At 32.2% G+C, this 19,848-nt stretch overlaps 1 protein-coding gene across 1 annotated transcript; it reads left to right on the top strand.

Annotated features, from left to right (window-relative positions):
- The first annotated feature begins 1,010 nt into the window (after nt 1-1,010).
- Nucleotides 1,011-18,962, top strand: LOC129953280 (transcription factor mef2A). Its single transcript, XM_056066294.1, is given in 6 exon segments — nt 1,011-2,141; nt 8,757-11,033; nt 15,581-15,604; nt 15,876-15,911; nt 16,054-16,160; nt 16,221-18,962. Coding segments are annotated over 5 exon segments (3,855 nt in total). The 5' UTR covers nt 1,011-2,141; nt 8,757-9,043; the 3' UTR covers nt 17,919-18,962.
- Nucleotides 18,963-19,848: the final 886 nt, after the last annotated feature.

The following is a 19,848-nucleotide window of genomic DNA, read 5'->3' as shown; positions in this document are numbered from 1 at the left end:
ACATATTTACGTTATTATTTTTAAGCCAAAATCATGAGGAGCACCTCTCCCATTAGTTTAACTGCTAACTATTGATAGTAGTAGCTAAAATGGATAAGAAAAAAAATAACAATTATCATATCTATGTAGCTCGGATTATATGGAATCTCGATTTATTAGGGAAAATATGCGTCAAGAAAAGGTGTAATGGTCATCTTCTGATGAGCCCAACCAAATATGAACACTTATGCTGGTTATATTTTAAATCATATTTATTAAAATCATAAAATGTGTTTCTTTCCTGTCAACATATACGAGTACATAAATGTGGATTTGAAATTGTGATTGGTAACTATTATTTTCAATGTTGGTAGGTTGATACTAGCTACATTTATATTTAAGAAAAAAGATATTCCTTAATCCAAGGTACCACTTAATAAAGACCAACAGCTGTTGGGGTAGATGTCAAAACCTACGTACATTGTATTTTCAAAAACAATTTGTTTTTAGCTCATATTTAAAATTGTGGACAAAGGGTTGCTACCGGACCTGCTTTTTTCAGCTTATAAGAAATCTGAAAACCCACACAACCGAGGCTTGGATTTTGAAACAAAATGCATGTACATCCGGCATGGCCAATGGCAACTAGAAGTGGAATTTACAGTGAGGAATTAGGAATACTTATTAGAATGCACAAGTTAAACATAAGTAGGCACTTTTCAAATTTAAAAGAAATTCGGAATAAGAGACAAAACAGAACCAAGAATTATTTACAAAGGTACGAAAATACAAATATAAGGGAATAACATTAACGGATACTTATTTTATGAAAGAGGGTGATAGAAATAAGGTAATGTTTATACTGCTGCTTCTACCAACTTGCTATTCTGCTATCAAAATTATTTAAGGGATGAATAAAAATATCTTACACATCCATTTCTTTTATGCTTGTTGTACGTTATACACCCCACATAACATCACGGCAGCGATAGCGACTCTTGACGAGTAGGGAAGGGATGACGATAAAAAAAGAAAAAACGTACAGGAAGGACGACGACGATTATAAACTAGCTATGAATTTGAACGTGAACATGCGGCAGGGTAAATGTGTGAGTGTTGTGCTTGTTGTACGTCGTCGTCGAGGCTCTGGTGTTATTCTGCTTTACTCCTCTAATTCTACGTTGTCGTTTGTTTAACAGAGCGAGCGAATGGAAGAGCGAACTTCTCAATCCTCTTCAGTCTTGGTTTAGTTCGTTTTGTGTAACGAACATTTTGGGGTTGTCGTTGTATAGTTAAGGATTATTTATTTACTTTTAACATTTAAAAAAAACATAAAACAAACACAAATCAAAAATCCAAAGTTAATTAACAAAGTTTGAAAATTATTAAACAATTTTGAAAGACTAAGAAACAAACAAAATACATATATAAAAAAGCCTAAAAGTGATTGAAAAAAAAAACAAGACGTCATCTAATTATTATTCATCCCTTACACGGTTACACGGGGGTATCATCACCATAACAACCCCATGGTCTTTTTGGTATTGTGCGGTACAACTTCGATGGGTACTTCTTATTTTCTGCTTAAATAACTTTTTTAATGAAAAGAAACATACAAATTCAAAATGTTTTATTCCTAAAACAAACAAAATACAACCTGTATTGGACATTTTCTATATTCAAATATTTTTGCAAAGAAAGGTCATTTCAAGCTTTGTTTCCGCCGAATAATACAAAAAAAAAAACAGGAAATCGGGTCGGAATTATGCATCGCATACGAAGGTTATGAGCAGTTATTACCTCCGCTTATATTTACATTTTTAATTAACTAACCAAACATACTACAAATTAATCATAGTAAAATTTGTGCTGAGACTTTAAACCTATAATATATTTATATTTTCTAAATAAATATATCCTTTTTTTCGGAAGTGATGTGTTAATAATTTATAATAAAAAAAAAGTGTAGTGTAAAAAGAAAAAAAAAAACTACCCCTTCTCTGTATCCCAACCCCCAACAACACAAGGGGGAAATATTTTCAAATAAAAATAGAATACTACGACTAGAAAAAGGATATCTACCGTTTTTTGTGATTGTATCTTAACAAAAAAAATACAAAATAGGAAAAAAACGAAACCAAGGATAAAAACAACAAAAATATGTAAGCTGAGAAGGATAAGTAGGATTCGAGTGGGTTCATAAGCTTTTATTTGATTTAAAGTTTTATTTCGTACATTTTTTTACAAGTCCGAATAGCTATAAGCATTCTGTTGCGTTAAATCTCCAGAAATTATTATTTACCTATACAATATATAATTTCACCTAGCTAGGTAAGGCATAAAGGTTAGGCAAGCATTTGGTCTGCACTAGTGCTGCTGATAGTACCAGCGTCAGCGGAGCCCTTTAGTAGAATCTAAATACTGAAAGTTACCTAGCTAGGTAAGGCATAAAGGTTAGGCAAGCATTTGGTCTGCACTAGTGCTGCTGATAGTACCAGCGTCAGCGGAGCCCTTTACTAGAATCTAAGTACTGAAAGTTAATAATGATGATATCTTCTTTTAACGTATTTTACCCTTTAAAAAATGTATGCGAGTTGAGTGCGCTATGGGTACAAATTAAAGTTTTTTGTCGGCTGTATTCATTGGTGACATCTGCTTGTCTTGCTGTTCTGTTTTCTGTTATGACAATACGTCAAAAACGTTCAAATACTTAAAACCTTTGTTTATCATTCGTTCTTGAAAAAAAAAATAAAACATTTTATTCACAAGCATTTAAGATTTAAAAAAAAGGAAAACAATTAGGTTATTCCTACCTACCCATCATTTGAAAAAGCTAATGTCATGAGTTATTGTTTTTAAAAGGCAATTTGATGGCTATTAAATACATGTGCACATTTGCACCTCTTCATTTCTATAAGCATGGATAAGTACGTGTACCCACTTATTGTATTCTTTTGTCGTATTATTATAAGGTATGTACCCGACGTTCTGATATCTATAATGCTTGCAATTTTCTCAAGACACATTTCTTATTAAATTGGGAACAGTTTAACTTAACATAAAAGTATTTCTTCCCGCCATGATTTTACTTGCGGCGTAATAAGCTTGGAACTTATAATATCATGTGTAATATTATTTTTGAACTTCCTCATAGTTTTGATTTTTTTCTCATCATACCTGTCAAACAGCGTAAAGTTTTTAGTTGACATTTTTTTTTAAAACCTGAAAAGTTTCAGCATAATTTATAAGGTTCAAATTTCTTTTAAATTTAAAAATACCTATTAATCCCTATTAAACTTATTTTAACATTTTTCCTACTGAACAAACCCAGTGATTTTGTAATGCTGATTTGTTTATTCAACATGATTTTTTTTTTAATTTGTGTGTTCCTTTTTGCATAATAAAGTTTTAGCTACCGTTTTAAAAAAAAAGCGAAAAGGAATTTTATAAAATGTTCTCCTTTTGATGTAAACAAGGATGAGTTTTGTCTTAAACTGACATAAAATTAACTTTACTGGAAAAAGAATCTTGTAGCATCATAATTTAAATCAGATTTCTGGCATGTAAACGCCATCAAAAAGTCAGTTATTGATCCTGTTTTGATCCTATACTGATGAGCATTTCTGGAGTATAAGGGTGTAATTATTTGAGGGGAGAAATGCTAATGGGTATTTCTTTTGATCAAAACCTCTAAAACTACGTTAATGAAGGGTGAGACAAGCAACTTTTAGACGGTGGTCAAACTACGCAAATGATTCAAAGATTGTATTATCATCAATTAATTCAAATACTCTACGTTAAAAACTGTCAAAAGGACTTACATAACTAAGGATCACCAACTCAGTACATTAATAAAAATGATAAAAAGTGTCAAAGAGATCACAGAGCCTTGAGGCACACTATCATATATTTAATGTAAAGACACAAATCCAATACTACGTAAGTTGAACAATCTGAAAGTTAATTTCGAATCCAACGAAGAAGGGATTCGTAAAAACCTGAGGCACTTATTTTCGATAAGAGAGCTTAATTCCAAACTTAGTTTTAGCAAATGCGTTATTTGTTCCAGTGTTCGGTGATACAAACCATAGAAAATCCCTACTGCCGATCATTCGATCTTGGAGATATTTCTTGAGCTGATAATTATGTAAATAGCGTTTCCATGACCTTTCAAAAAAGGTACTTAAGTGCGATCGATCGATTATTCGAGGGGGAGAAGAGTTCGCGTTTTTTGGGCATTGCCTAGAGTATTGCCTATCTCCATTTTGGAGATATTTCTTGAGCTGATAATTAAATAGTGTTTCCATGACCTTTCAAAGAAGGTACTTAAGTGCGATCGATCGATGATTCGAGAGTTCGAATGGTTCGCGTTTTTTGGGCATTGCCTGGAGTAATGCCATTTTCCATGTACTCGATAAAAAACATCTCTTTAAAACAATAGCGGGGATGCCATCCTGGCCAGTTGATTTGCATGTGATAAGATCTTTTTGGATTTTGGCTACTGTACGTGTGCTGTTCTAGCTTACTTGTACTTTTTCTGGGTTTCCTTATTTATGTTTGTTTTATAATAACGAAAACTTTACTCTTTATCGTTTGATATCTCGTCTTGCGTTTTCCTTGGGGCTGATGCTTTTAAGTATATTTGTTCCCTTTTCAACAGAACGAAACTTGTGATCATATCTGCACCAAAGTCAACGTCACTAAATATCGTAAGGAATCAGGCCAATCCAACCCATGTGTGTAATGTCATGTCAGAAATAAAGGAAAACTGCAATTTTTATGGCGAGAATAACTCTTAGAGGATTTGTCATTTTGTGTTAAGGGGCAGTAAGATTAAAGAAGACTTTAGGTGGAACACGCAGAAATTAAACCCAGACACCACACCACCGAATCTACTCTTCTTAGTTAAACTAATTTGTTTAACAATTGAATTTAGCTTTTGGGAAGCATTTTTTTCAATTGTCTTAAATTTCTGATTTTATTAGAAACAATTGCATTTATTTCTCTTTTCCAAAAAAATTTGTATTCTGTTGTCTGACTGTTACTGAATTGTACAAACTTTTTCATACATCAAGAGAGTCCTTTTTAAAACATTTTGTGTTTTAAGATCTAAAAATGCACCTGCAAATAAGTTTTTTTTTCAAAAATTCAAATGTCATATGATTTCCCAAAACAAACTTAATTTTTCGAAATTCTTATTTGAAAATCCTTAGATAGATTTTTTTTTAATTAATTTTGTATGCATGCATTTTTTTTGTCTTCGTTCAAAAATACTTTTAGTATGCAGTTATTTAAAACATATTAAAAAACATTCAATATTCCAATTTCATAAAAATATAACGACCCGTTTTTGCGATATCGAACTTCGAAAAAAATTGTAATATTTCCTTAAAAATCAAAAATAAAAACAATGCAATTTTTGATCATCAAATATTATTATGTAAGTATAACAGCTTGCGCAGAAAAAAATGATTGAAATCAGTCCATTAGTTATTGAGAACACTTAAAAACAAAATAATGGTTCAATGGGGAGTACCCTTCTGGAACAATACATTACGTTCGTACGTCCGTACGTTAGGGAAGCTTTTTTCGTCTTCCTTCTTTCGGGAGCAAGAAGAAATATCACTTTAAATAAATTAAGTTACAGAGAAAGATGCAAAAAGGACTCTCAATATAATTGAGAACTGGACAATTTAAAAAAAAATTAAATTTAACGAAAAATATCTCACGAAGAAATAACGCTAGCGACTATAAATAATTTATCTATCATATAGTGTAACGTGGATACCAAACTGGTATAATTAAAAAAAAAGTCATCAAGAATTTGTGTATAGATAAAAAAAAACTACAAAAATTAATTTTCACTAGAACAAACAATAATTTTACCTCCAAAATAATTGTATGCAACAAATAATAGTGTTTTTGATATCTGGTAAAATTTTGGGAGACTGATAATTTTTTAACAAAAAATAAAAATTTTATAAAACATGACTTAAAAAATCTTTTCCAGAGTTGAACATATTGGCTTCAAACTAATTTCATTTTATAGAAAATATTGTCGACGACAAGTAATAGTACTAAAATTGGTAAGAGTTGGTTTTTGACTAAACTTCACGTTAACAAAAACAAAATTTCATCATAATAATATTGTTGTTAATTTTTAGCTAGTTTCTTAGAAAAATACAACTGACAACTTAAAAAAAAACTGATAAAAAATGATTTTGTTATGAATATTTGTATAAGTTTCAAGCAAGACAAATCGACAGACGGGATGGGAAGTTATCAGTGTGGGCCACATCCCAGCCTCCTTTTTATTTTTAAATTAAATAACCTTTGAGTATCTCACCAAGCATTTTTTTTCAAAAGGTAACTTCAAAAAACTTGATTTCCAAAAAGATAATACTAGTTATGGATATCATCTTTACAGGAAAAGAGTTTTGAATTTATTTCTCTAAGTGCCTTATATCGCGTACATACCTACATATATTTGTAAATTAACGTCTTTTTTGAAAACCTCACAAATGATATTGGAAATATTTGACCCATATAACACCCTTAATCTATTGTATTCATTCTAAACCAAATTAAATAGTAAATACACTATAAGCGTAATTCTTCAAAATACAAATATTGACTAAAATAAGTGTTTGAAATGAGGACAGTTATTTCAGACAAATTCAATACAAACACATTAAATTCAAATCCACGATTAAACCTTCAACATTAAATTAAAATATAGACTTGAATTAGAGTTATTTGATCTTTCAATTTTATTTATTAAATATTTTCAAATGTTGGTACATCCTTGACTGTTTTCAGGTTTTTAATATTGTTCCATATTTTCTTAATATACCTATGAATTTTTATCGAATTGACTTAGTCTTGGGTCAACAATCGTTAATTGTTGCAATTTTTTCCTGTTAGAATTCCTATCCACAGTCGTATTGTCCCTTCATTTCTTTATAACGCCGAACAAAATTTGTTTTGATTGAAGAGTAAGGAATTATGGTTTTCCTAGAAGTAATTACTCTATTTTTTATTAATTCAAAAGCATAATAAACAAATCAATAAAGTTGTACTCACACACGTTTGTAAATATCTGCCAGTTTACAGTATGAGATAATTGTGTAAAAATTTTGCATAATTTTCCTTCTATTGCACCTGGCATAAATTAATGTTTGGGTAGAGTGGGCTAAGATGTTTGGCTTTAAAAAATTTGATTATCTGTGAGGCTTAAGGAATAATTAAATTTAGAAAGATAATCTTTAATATTTTTTCCTTAAATCAAAAATAAAGGCAATGACTTTTTTGACCATCAAATATTGTTGAGACAGTATCTCGTGCAACTCGTGCAGAAAAATAATTTAAATGAGTTTTGTATTTCTTAAGAAAACTAAAACAAAATTAAAGTAACAGTTCTATAGAGGATACCCTACTTGAGCAATGCTTTTTTACATGGAAAGAAGCCAAATTTAGTAAAAATTAAAGACATTTTTTTTAAAAACCTATCAGTTCGTTTTTGAGAAAATTTTAACTTTCGATTTTTGACTAAAAATATTGTATGGGGACCATTCTCTACCATCGTATTGTCATGTGTGACATTGTTTAGTTTTTAAGTTTTCACAAGAACTAATGAACCGATTTCAATAAATTGTTTCTGCACAAGCTCTTATACTGTCTTAATAATATAAAATGATTGTTTTTATTTTTGATTTAAAAAAGTATATTAAATCGTTTTTTTTTTCGAAATTCGATATCTCCAAAACGGGTCGTCTTTTTTTTAACGAAATTGAAATGCAAAACATATGTAAATAAGATATTAATATATATATTTTTAAACTTAAACTAAAATATTGCATATATAAGAAACTAACATAAAAAAAACGCTCTAACACAAAATTTGAAAAATTAAGCTTTATTTGAGAAAACAAATGACATTTAAATTTTTGGAAATAAATACAGCAAATCTTTTTAAACAGACTCTGTAATTGTAATGAAGATAATTACCAACAATAATAAATTTCCAACTAACATACCTCACCGCAAAAATAAGTTGGTCTTAGTTGTGTAAATAATTTGGCCTTATTTCACTTCGTCAAAGTGCAATATGGTAAACTGTTGAAAATGGGATTTATTTCACTTTTGTAAAGTGCACTAAGGCTAATTTTTGACGTTGGTTTTATGTTTCACTTAATTCAAGGCACCCGATCCAGTCGTGCATTTTATTTACACACCATGCAGCATACAGTAATATCATAGGAGTTATCGTAAAATTAAAAAGTATGGTCCAGAAAATAAATTAAACAGTATCGCACAAACGTTTTTTTTTTTCAAGTAAAGTTATTCAAAAATGATTTTGTTCTTTAATCTTTAATTTTACACTTATGTTTTGAATAGGAAAGATTTTTATAAATATTTTTTTTTAGCGATTTAAATAAAAAACTGATAATGTTCACCCTTGCGAAGCCGGGCAAGGTCTCTTGAGTATACCACCTGAGTAGGAAATTAAATGTTTGTACTATATTCCAAAATAAAAATGTATAAACATTTTTAGAAATTAAAGACAGTGGAACGTAGATGTATGAGGAGTATGATTTCAATTTTATTTCCAGTTCTTCTTTTAATGAGTCTTTTTATGGTTCAAGTAATATTTTGTAGATTCAAAGACATAGTATAATGCAAAATTTGCATGCGATAATCAGGTCACTCAATTTCAATGTGTTTTAGTTCTCACGTCAAAAATTAATACATTAATCATTAAAATTATTTCCTTTCAGATATTTAGTGAAACTGGAACAGGACTTATCAATGTAGGACTACACTTATATATTATAAAAAAGAACAATTTCAACATAAAACTTAATGAAGAAATAAAAACTTACTAAACAGTTTACCAGACCCTAAGTGTGACATGATTTGTAATATGAAAGTAAAATCACATGGATAAGGCAATACGTTCAAGCATAGCTGAAAGAGTCATTATTTACTCTTATAAACTAAACTGAAAAGTGAATAATTCAAAATTCGTCACCAATATCGGATACCAAAAACCTTTTCGTGCAAAATGAGCATGGACTCAATAAGTGAGATAATCGATCAACAAACACTAAACGATCAGCTCGTCATCGACACAACAGACTTGACGTCTGGCTCGAGCACTCATCATCATGAAGGTGGCGGTACAGTTGTTATGGTCCGCACGATAATTGATGGAATTTCAACTGTATCGCCACCCCAACACCATCAGCAGCAGCAGCACTCACATTCAAATCAACAGCATCTCCATGTAAATCATCATATCCACAATAGCCATCATCAGCAGCAACAAACACAGCAATCAAATATTAATGGACATCATCATGCCCAGCATCACACACACCAACGCAACAATAATGATGGACTTCGCAACAACAACCAGCGACACAACTCACATCATACTAGTCAATCGACGAATGGTGATTACCCTGGCTCGGACGTCACTTTGGAATCTCTGTCTTCGTTGAGTGGACACTCGCACATTATCACCCATCACGGGCATAATATGGAGCTAATTAAGCAGGAGCACAAGGGAAACAACGTTGACATGGGGGTCTCATCGGACCCTTTATCCGACGAGGTCACACTCAATCAGCAAGCAGTCGGACGCCATGAAACACTGTCTGTGATTGTTCAACCGCAGGATGAATCGCGTGATTCCCAGATTCTGAGTCCCGGAAAACTAACACCGTCCTCCACGGATATGATAGAAAGTGCTTTAGAACCAACATACCAGACACTCACCTCAGTAAACGGGGGTCGAATGTCTCCACCGGGCTTCAGTCCGACATCATCATATGCAACCCTCACACCATTGCAACCCTTGCCTCCTATTTCAACCATGTCGGAGAAGTTCGCCTATGGCGGCCACTCTGGAAATGTGAGTGGATCTTTCACAGTGATGCAGCATCAGTCTATAGGCATATCGCTTGGGTTGGGTGGGGTAAATTCGCCGTACGCTTACGATAAGCTACCTTCTATGGGAATGTCACCACCACATAATTACTCTTCATCGCCCACGAACACGCTTTCCGGAATGGGAATGTCTCAGCAACATAGTCCACTCTCTCCTCAAAGCTCCTATAGTCAGACAGAATTACACTCACCCCAAAAAAGCATATCACCAGCGGGATATGATTCGCCATACGGTGGCCATCGAGACATTCTCGGTGGTCAGCAGAATCTCTCTACACAACACAGCCCTACAACGCTTTCCCCGCACTCTGGTTCTCTGCACTCGCCAGGCGGTAATACAATAGTCACCAGTTTCACCAGCCCCTCAACGCTACCTTCAATCAATGGAATGGCAACAATTACTCCACATTCATCCGTTATATCACCCCTGTCGCAATCGGCTATTTCTGGCGGTAGTCTAGTACAAATTTCAACACACCATGTGAATCGAGAGTCCTCAGTAGTGCAGTCTCCTTCACCTCCTATCTTATCGATTCACCACTCCCAGCATCATGTCACTAACAATAAGTCAAATGGAGAAGGAACCTCAATCTCGACGTCATCGTCAGCTTCATCCCAAGCAGACCAGCATGCAAATAATGATAAAGTAGTGATAAATTGCTCCTCGGCAAACGCTTCTGAAGGCTTAAGTAGCATGCATCTGATGAACGGCAATGGAAATAATAATAGCAGTAGTAATAGTAGTAGTAATAGCAACAATAATAACAACAGCAATCAAAGCAACAACTACAATAACAGCAACAATAATAACATCTGCGGCGATGGAACTTCAGCGACGACTGTGTCTGCAGTGGCAAGTGATCTCGAGGAGATCAATACAAAGGAACTGGCTCAGCGGATATCGGCTGAACTTAAACGGTATAGCATACCACAAGCAATTTTCGCCCAGCGAGTATTATGCCGGTCTCAAGGAACCCTATCTGACTTGCTACGGAACCCGAAGCCATGGTCAAAACTGAAATCGGGAAGGGAGACGTTTAGGCGGATGTTTAAATGGCTTCAGGAGCCTGAATTTCAAAGGATGTCGGCATTAAGAATGGCGGGTGAGTTATAAATCAATACTCTGTAATTTTTCACATATATATATTTTTTCCTATTTTTCGATATTTCTTAGGTAGCTATAAAAAAACTTCCCATTTAAAAATATCTGATTAAAATAAGAGAAGAAAAAACCTGTAAAAGCGTCTTAAATATGTATGTTTTACTCCTACCACCCAATCTTCCTAAAAAGGAATAAAATTACCGTTTTACCCAATTAACTAATTTTTTGCTATAAGGAAATTGTTTCAACTAAAAAAAATAATTGTATGTCGAAAATTCCGTCATTAAAAGAAATAAGAACGCAACCATTTTCAAGGGTTTGACCAAATTTGAGCAACACTAATAGGATACAAAATTTCGACAATTACTTTTATATAAATATTTTGTTACGTAAAAGTCGAGTTTTTTTGTAGACTATTTAATAGTTCACAAATAACATACAATGTTTTCCAACAGCGTTACCATTTTATGGACATATTATATAATATAGAGGAACAATTCAACTTCAGTTATTGCCAGAAGTGTTTTTAGATACATACGAGTAATACTGTTTAGACAAAATATGCGAAAGTCTAGTTGAATAATGTTTTTGTAGCATTTATCATTCAAAAGTTACAGCATGATAACGGGGAACTTTGTCAATTGGTAGTAACTTTGCCTTGATGTCTAAAACAAATTTCACTGATATTGATCCGAGGGGAAATGTCTATTTTGACAAATATAAGTAGAAAGTCATACTTTTCGCAAATATCATAAATTTTTTTATTTTTTTTATTTTATTTTTATGTTTTTTATGTTGTATGTCAAAATGCTAATCATTAATTTAGCTTCAAGATATTATTAGTTACATTCTGATTATGATCAGTTTAAAAATGCATTTGAAAATATAAAGATAGGTTATTACATCAATTGAAAAGTATTTAGTTATAAGACAGAAGATCGCGTAAGATCAAGATTGACTTCGATAAGCTGTTCGAAGACTAGAGATTTGATGATCATGCAAAGCATACCGTGTAACAATTTCTACCCCAAAAAAGACAATGTTTTATTACCACTTGAGAGTTAGTTTTATAATAGACGGTTTCCTTAACTAAGAATTTATCAAATAGCTTATAAATTTTCCAACAATTTTTTCTCTCCAAATTTAAATTAAATTAAATTGGGTGGCGCAACAGTCCGTTGTGAACCAGGGCCTAGTAACTTACAACTCTCAACCATTCCTGTGTGCGAGTACTGTTGTCAGGAATAGAAGGGACCTACAATTTAAGGCCGAATCCGAACGGCTGATTTGAGAAAGCACTTTTTCATGGCAAGATTTACTCTTGAAGGATTTGTCAATACCTCGCAAGAGGCAGTACCTGCGCAAATTATTTTTTTTAAATTAACGTTGCACAGGCAGGGATTGAACCCAAGACCAGTTGCATGACAGTCCAAAGCACTAACCATCATGCCACGGGTACTACACTCCAAATTTGCTTAAGACAATTTAACGAAAAATTTGTTTACTATTCCGTTTGATTAAACTTTGTAGAAGTCGTAAGTTTCTTAAAGAGTGTAGTTTTCTGTTCTCGACAAAACAACAATGTGTTTTTTTTAATTTGCTTAATACAATCTCTGAAATAGACAACTTTCGATTTGACTCTTTTTGTGGTAAAATTCATACAGTTCTGGAAATTTAAAAAATAAAGAAAGTTTATTGACAAATAAACAAACAGCATTAAGACGTTAAAATATTTGTCAAAATAAATCTTTAAAGATTGAAGTGCAAAATAGGGTCTAATTTAAATCTCTCAAATTATTTAATAATTTTTAGCGGAAATGTCCCTACAATTATTTGTACTAAAAATTAACTGTCCCAATACTATATTTGGTTATTTTAAAATGCCAAAAACATCATACAAAATTTGATTGGAAAGATTGAATGAAACACCGATCGTTTTTTTTTCAAATTTCGCTAAATAGCCGTTAATCGAAAACCATTGACAACTGATGATTTTCAAAGGCACGAATCAAAGTTCGTGACAAAACTATTTGTTTGATCTCATTGACATTAAGCCCATTGCAAAACGCAGCATCACAGTATCTCTCAAATTACCAAATTTCAAAAACAAAATGGGCACAACATTATTTAGACACTTCGTAAAATAACTTTGACTGTGTTATCACAGTTTGGGTACAGCAAATAGAGTTAATAAATTGAAATTTCAAGTAGATGGCACCAGAGTCTTTAAGTATTTAAAGATTTTCGCATTTAATTTTATTTGTGTTTCATAAATGTGATTGTGCGGTGATTCAAAATAATATTGTTTCATTTCAATAAAGTCTAGGATTTGTTTAGGAAATTATCCTCTTAATTCCTTAAGCTTAATTAAGGAAACCTTAACATAACCGTCGTTGAGCTTTCAGATTCTTTACAATCATCTGACCTTTAACTCCTTATAACATGTGCTTCCTTTATTTCTTTTCAGATGCAGAAGGTAAGTCAACCTTGAAAATCACATACATTATAACACAAATATTTCGAATTGGTTAGATGCTACTTGAGTACTTGCTTATATTGTTCCGGTGGATCAGTTGTATTTATTTATCTTTAAAAAATATATTATGATCCTTAAATCCTTTTCCAGTCAATTTCAAAAAGAAATATTTTTAAAATAAATACCCTACCCAACTTATACTCTCATGACTGAGGCATCCTCAAAATTGTTTTGAATTGACTTAAGAAAAGCTTTCTTAAATTTTCTGGAATTCACAATTCATGTACGTTAATTCTTCTGAATAACGGTAATATATTTAACATGGACTCACTTGATAAGGTAAAACAGTTTTTTGTAATGGAGTTTGGTATTTGTATGGAAAACACAAATAAAGATGCTTTTGAGATAGATAGATGGTTTTAAGATAAATCAGCTTTATTTGAATAATTAATTCCAACATTTACTTTGTTTGAGAACAATGAGCTATACCAACTAATAGGAATTTAGCAACTTTAATTTGTGAACGCATCCTTTCACTTGTCATCAAAATGTCATTATCAATTTTTTCAGTAAATTTAAAATGTTCATCATGGTAAGGTACTTGAACTAACAATGTCTACAAATTAACAAATGTGCTACCGAAAGTCGTATTCGGTGACCGCAAATATAAGAGCGTTAACTAAAATGTTCTGTCGTTATTCTCGGCCTAGTCGATAGGCAGAATATCGCTACCGTTCAGGCACCTGTAGCAAACAATCCAAATCAATCAATTCAACGGTTTTCTAAAAAATTACTAAAACAATGAAATGTTTTATTTTAATTTTATATGTTATTGAGAACCGATTATTTTAACAGTAATCAATATCCTTATCAATAATTGATTAAGCACTAAAAAGCCAAATTTAAAAATATATTTTGATTTTTAAGAAAATTGGAAACAACTACAACTACCTCTTTTAGTCTAGCTTTTCTCTAGACAAAAAGAGCTATAAATTCGGTATATCCAATAATTGTTTGTAGGTCTTTGATCTTAAGGTCAGAGTTGTTATTGGAATTCACAACTTCTGATCGACATAACAAATGTTGAAAAATGTGCTCGGGTGAAACATACAAAAACTTAATAGAGTGTTTTTTTTATTAAGATTCTTTATGGTGTTCAGTAAAAACATCAAATTGGCAAATCCTGCACTGAACAGAAGTTAAGTTTCCCTTTCTTCTCCTCTTTCAGATGAAGGAACTATAGTTTCTTCAAATTGTATATTGACAGTTTTGTTAATCCTAAGTATCCGCTTTTCTATTGAAATTCTTATTTACGAAGACAAATAGAAATACTTGAAAGTAAATTAAAATGTTTACAAGCCTATAAATATCTCTGTTCAACAATTAGATGTTTTTGTATAAACTGTGACTTTAAAAACCTTGAAATATGTTAACTCTTTCAAACCAATTGATTAAAGTAAAAAGACTGCAACCTAACTGACATTAAGAACATTATTTATTTTTTAAACTACAAGTTAAAAGAATTGAATCTAAGTTAAGTAAGAACTCTGAATGTCAGATGGCATTTAATATAAGTCTTAGTGTTGGCCGTAGAGAACCTATATTTTTTATAAACCCGGCTCCCAAACAATCACAAAATTATTGCGAGGTGAGCTAAGAAAACTCTTAAGTTTTCTCTTTGACCATGTCGATTAATTATTTGCTGAGAGGACATGGTTTTGCGCATAGAGAATCTGAATAATTTGAATTTAATTCCATCGCCAATCTTGTTTGAGGACACTTTTCAAAACTTAGCAAAACTAGAAAGATAACCATAATGAATTCTTATAAATGAAATCGTTTCCAACTAGTGAAGCAAAAGTTTAATAAAATTCAAATTTTGCCATAGAAGATAAGACCACTTCTTCTCAGCATTAGAAAAGGTTTAGGATTTAAAGGAAAACATATTCTAAAACAATCATTGTATTTTCTTACGTTTAATGAACATATACAAGCAACTACTTTTAATGAAACAAGGTAAAGATATTTCATTAAAATAATATATTTTGTTGTTGTCTTTTCTTCTCTTTCAGCTGCTCAAATTCCTCAAAGGGGAGGTAAGCAAAATCATGTTAATTAATATTAGTAGTTTCTCACAGGGCGATATTTTTTAAACATAGCTTTTATCTATTTTGCTTTTTATATTATTTCAACTTAAATTACGAATTTTTTGAGAAAAAAAGAATCTTAATATAAAATGTATAGATTTTCTATGATAAACGAAGAGATTTAACGGTCGTAAATTTCTTTTCACGGTTGAGACACTATCGAAAACGAATTTATTATTATTTTTGAAAAACTAACAAACATTTTGGTTTCTTATTTTAGGTAATAATAATACTGGATTCACGCCTGCAATAACAGGTAAATCACTTTCTTTCTACTTGTTGTTATTGTCTGACTGTTTATTGGCTTTCAGCGAAAAGAAATGGTTAAACCGAATTTCTGATGTTTTGTTATCTTACTATTTAAATATTATGCTAATTTCTATTTTTTTTATTTTAAGGATGTCGTCGAAAAGATGAACCACAAATTGAACATATGCCAACACCTAAAAAGCCCCGCCTTGTTTTCACTGATCTACAACGCAGAACACTTCAAGCTATTTTCAAGGTAAAAATGAAAACGAAATTATTAAAAATATAATACTATAACAACCTTTAATTTTTTTAGGAGACAAAACGCCCATCAAAAGAAATGCAAGTAACGATTGCACGACAGTTAGGTCTTGAGCCTACAACGGTTGGAAATTTCTTTATGAATGCTCGCCGCCGATCAATGGACAAATGGCGAGATGAAGATCCAAAGAACTTGAATCAATCATTATTGTCGCCTGGCAATCAACATTCGTTGGACTTGGATGATGATCCAGATATGGACTTAGATTTGGGTCAGGACGATTTCGATCTGGATCAGGATCATGACACTGATCCAGATCACGATGACATGTTGTGACATAACCCCGCTATCTCTCCGGAAGAGCTTACGAAATCAACATCAGTTGGCTTAGGCAATAATAGCAGAATAATGAATGGTAACAATAGCAACAGTGCAAATGCTGACATGGAATTCAGTTTGAATGGCAATTTGCAACAAGTTAAGCAATCAAGAACAGCTATCAATAGTTCTTCTACTAATACCACGGCTGATATATGTGATGACGATTTAAGCTTGTATGGCATGTATGTCAATGAGCCATCAAGTCATCAACACCAGCAGCACCATTCAAATCATCAGCAACAGCAAAATCAGCAGGCGACAATCACTGTTATCCGGGGAGGTGGTTCCAATAATAACAATAACCAAAATAAGATGCAATATTTGGTACGTAACGAGAGTGCAATAATAATGGCAAATAGTGCTAATAACCAATACCAACAACAGCAGCAGCTGCATTTAGACCAACAGCATAAACAACAACGAAGTCAGCTTCAAAATATTCTACAATACAACAAAGTTTACAAGTCAACAATAATAGTTCCGAATTCAACAAGCAGTGCAACACTTACAAGAATATCCTCTGCCAATAATAAGATCGGTTTCAATGTTGACAATCGATGCCACCCAGAGCAGTTAAGCGATGAAGAACAAGAGGTGGACCTCGCCAATGGTGTTGCTCTGAATGCAAAACCGAGCAGTCCCATCCATCATCAGCAGCAGACAAATAACCGTCGAGCAAGGCGTCTCCACACGCGATCTCCAACACTTACATCAGTTTATATTGAGGACTTTAACTGTCGAAGCAATCGCATGACACCGATCACAGTGATCCAGGCTGGCATGGCTAGAGGAGAATCAACAAACAACAAAATCAAGCACTATGATAACAGTATAAGCGAACTTGACAATGGTGACGCCTCAAATGAATACATTACATCAGATGAGCATCATTATCAATACCAGCCATCACAATCTGATGCGACATTGAGCGAACATACAAACATCGCTAACAATCGACACCGATCACAACAAATGAACCAACAGAATCACCGCCAGGTCGTGACAATAATCGACGAGGACAATATTGGTGACGATGACGTTGATGATAACGATTACACCAGCGGTGGAAATTTGTCTAATTTTATCTTAAAAAATAGCGCCAATGAAATCCTTATCGGGTGCAATAACAACGTAATCGACGACGATGACGATGATATCACAGGTGGTCGACGTACAGCCCCTGGCCATCACAGTAACGAAATCGACATTGGAGATATGGATGACGATGATGTTGTCCATCATCATCACCATCACCATCACGACGACCTTTTAGTAAAAGATCACAGCAGTAACCACCTAGCTACACACAATGATTGCGTTGAATATTTAAACGACGATTTGGAGGATCTTAAGGTGATGATAGTATGCTAACCATGCACCGGTGGATAGGAATTGTAAAAAAAGCCTTCGCACACGTAACAAAAACTAATATTGGCTAAGTACATACATAACAGAAATGAAATCCTTCCGCAAATGTGTCCTTTGCTTATTGTCGTCTATCAAGAAATTCCCTGTGATCATTTGCAATCACAGAGGGCCTTAAGAAAATTGACTGCTTTTTTCACTTTCGTTTTCAAATTCCCATTTTTTTAAGAAAAGGGGTCCAAGACAAATAAAGTTTTTTTTTATCGTTAATAAATAACAACAATTCTTTTGAACCTTATGAGCATAATTTTCTAAAACCACATAGTATATATAAAACTATCGTGTTCCAGGGCTAGTTAAATATTATTTGGAATACACTCGAACTCTATTTATTAGTAAGTCCAATGGTTTTCAATTGACCATAAATATGTACATCAGTACATATGATATATGATAGTTTTTAATCTCATAAAATGTTCAAATTTGACCTTGCAGGATCTTCGAAAATAGTTTTTTAACCAAAGAAGTTGCAGATATTTGCATTCTTTGATGTTAATTTCATACAACGTTAACCAAAAAGATTGTTGATTCTATCTCTATCATAAGTCAAAACCCGTCGGTAAAGAGTTAAGACTGAAACAATTTCTGTTTAAAGAGCGAGCTTACCTCCCAAAATGTTCTTTGGAACAAAATTATAAAATTGTTGGTTGCGACGGAATCAATGACTTTATCGCCTCTCCTCCTTGCCTTCTCAACAACTAAGAGAAGAAAATATGAAGTGGTTTGCAATGATTTTTGTTTTAAACATTTTTAAAACTGCATCAAAACAGTTTCAGTAGTTACAAACAAGTCATTAAAATTAACTTAAAGTTTGTTTCGATTATTTTGTTCTAAATAATAATTGAATTCCAAAATTAAGCCACTCTTTCATAAGATTTTTTTTATATTCAAAAGTTATTAGCAACGTTGTATGTCTATAACATTTTTCAGTTTTTAGATAATATTTTAGTCTTGCAGCACTAGGTTCATTGCAAAGTTTCGAAAAGTCATGTGGATGTTTATATTTCCACAATAAAAATGCACGTCTTGTTAGTTTCGTTGTCTTTTCTAGAATGTTCGTTTATTTAAAAATAAAATTAAATTAAAAACTATTTACAGGGGTTCTCAACATTAAATATAAACATCCACATTTTGTTAGTTTCGTTGTCTTTTCTAGAATGTTCGTTTATTTAAAAATAAAATTAAATTAAAAACTATTTACAGGGGTTCTCAACATTCAAACATAAAAATACAGAATTATTAAATCAGGGATGGTTTGTTAGATTAGATTGTTTTCTTGATTGATAGATGTCGTGGAGTCGCCACAGTCATAATCATTTGCTCAATGCTCTTAGAGTAGAGAGAAATCAACTTATGTGTCTTAGGCTCCTTTTCTTCAATTAACATCTATTTATGTAAAAGCGTGCAATTTTTCATTCTAATAGTTCTTAAATCCGTGAAAACAAAAAATATCCAATTTTGTATTGCATATAACTTTGCCCAAAATATATTATTCATTATACAAAACTATTGTCACAATTTCAGTTGTCTTTCGATTCCTTACACACAAAAAAAGTGAAACAATTTCAATACAAATTTGGCCTTGATCTAAATTTACTTTTAATATTTAGATCTAATTTAAATACTTTTTAATATTCCATAGTTATAAAATTTAAAATAAAAAAGTATCAAAACCAAATAAAAAACTAACAACTATTATATCTAACACTTAATCTAGATATTTTGCATGAACATTCATAACAAAAAAAAAACAAAAATTAAATATAACTTGAATCTTAATGAGAACTTATTTGCCTTGCGGTGAAGACCCGCCCTTTACTATATGCAGAATATACACAAAATACAATATAAACAAATAATGCATACTGTATATAAA

Source organism: Eupeodes corollae, chromosome X, assembly GCF_945859685.1.
Source record: "Eupeodes corollae chromosome X, idEupCoro1.1, whole genome shotgun sequence".
Classification (NCBI taxonomy): Eukaryota; Metazoa; Arthropoda; class Insecta; order Diptera; family Syrphidae; genus Eupeodes; species Eupeodes corollae.
Note: the sequence above shows the minus strand (reverse complement) of the source record. Positions and strands in the feature narration are given on the sequence as shown.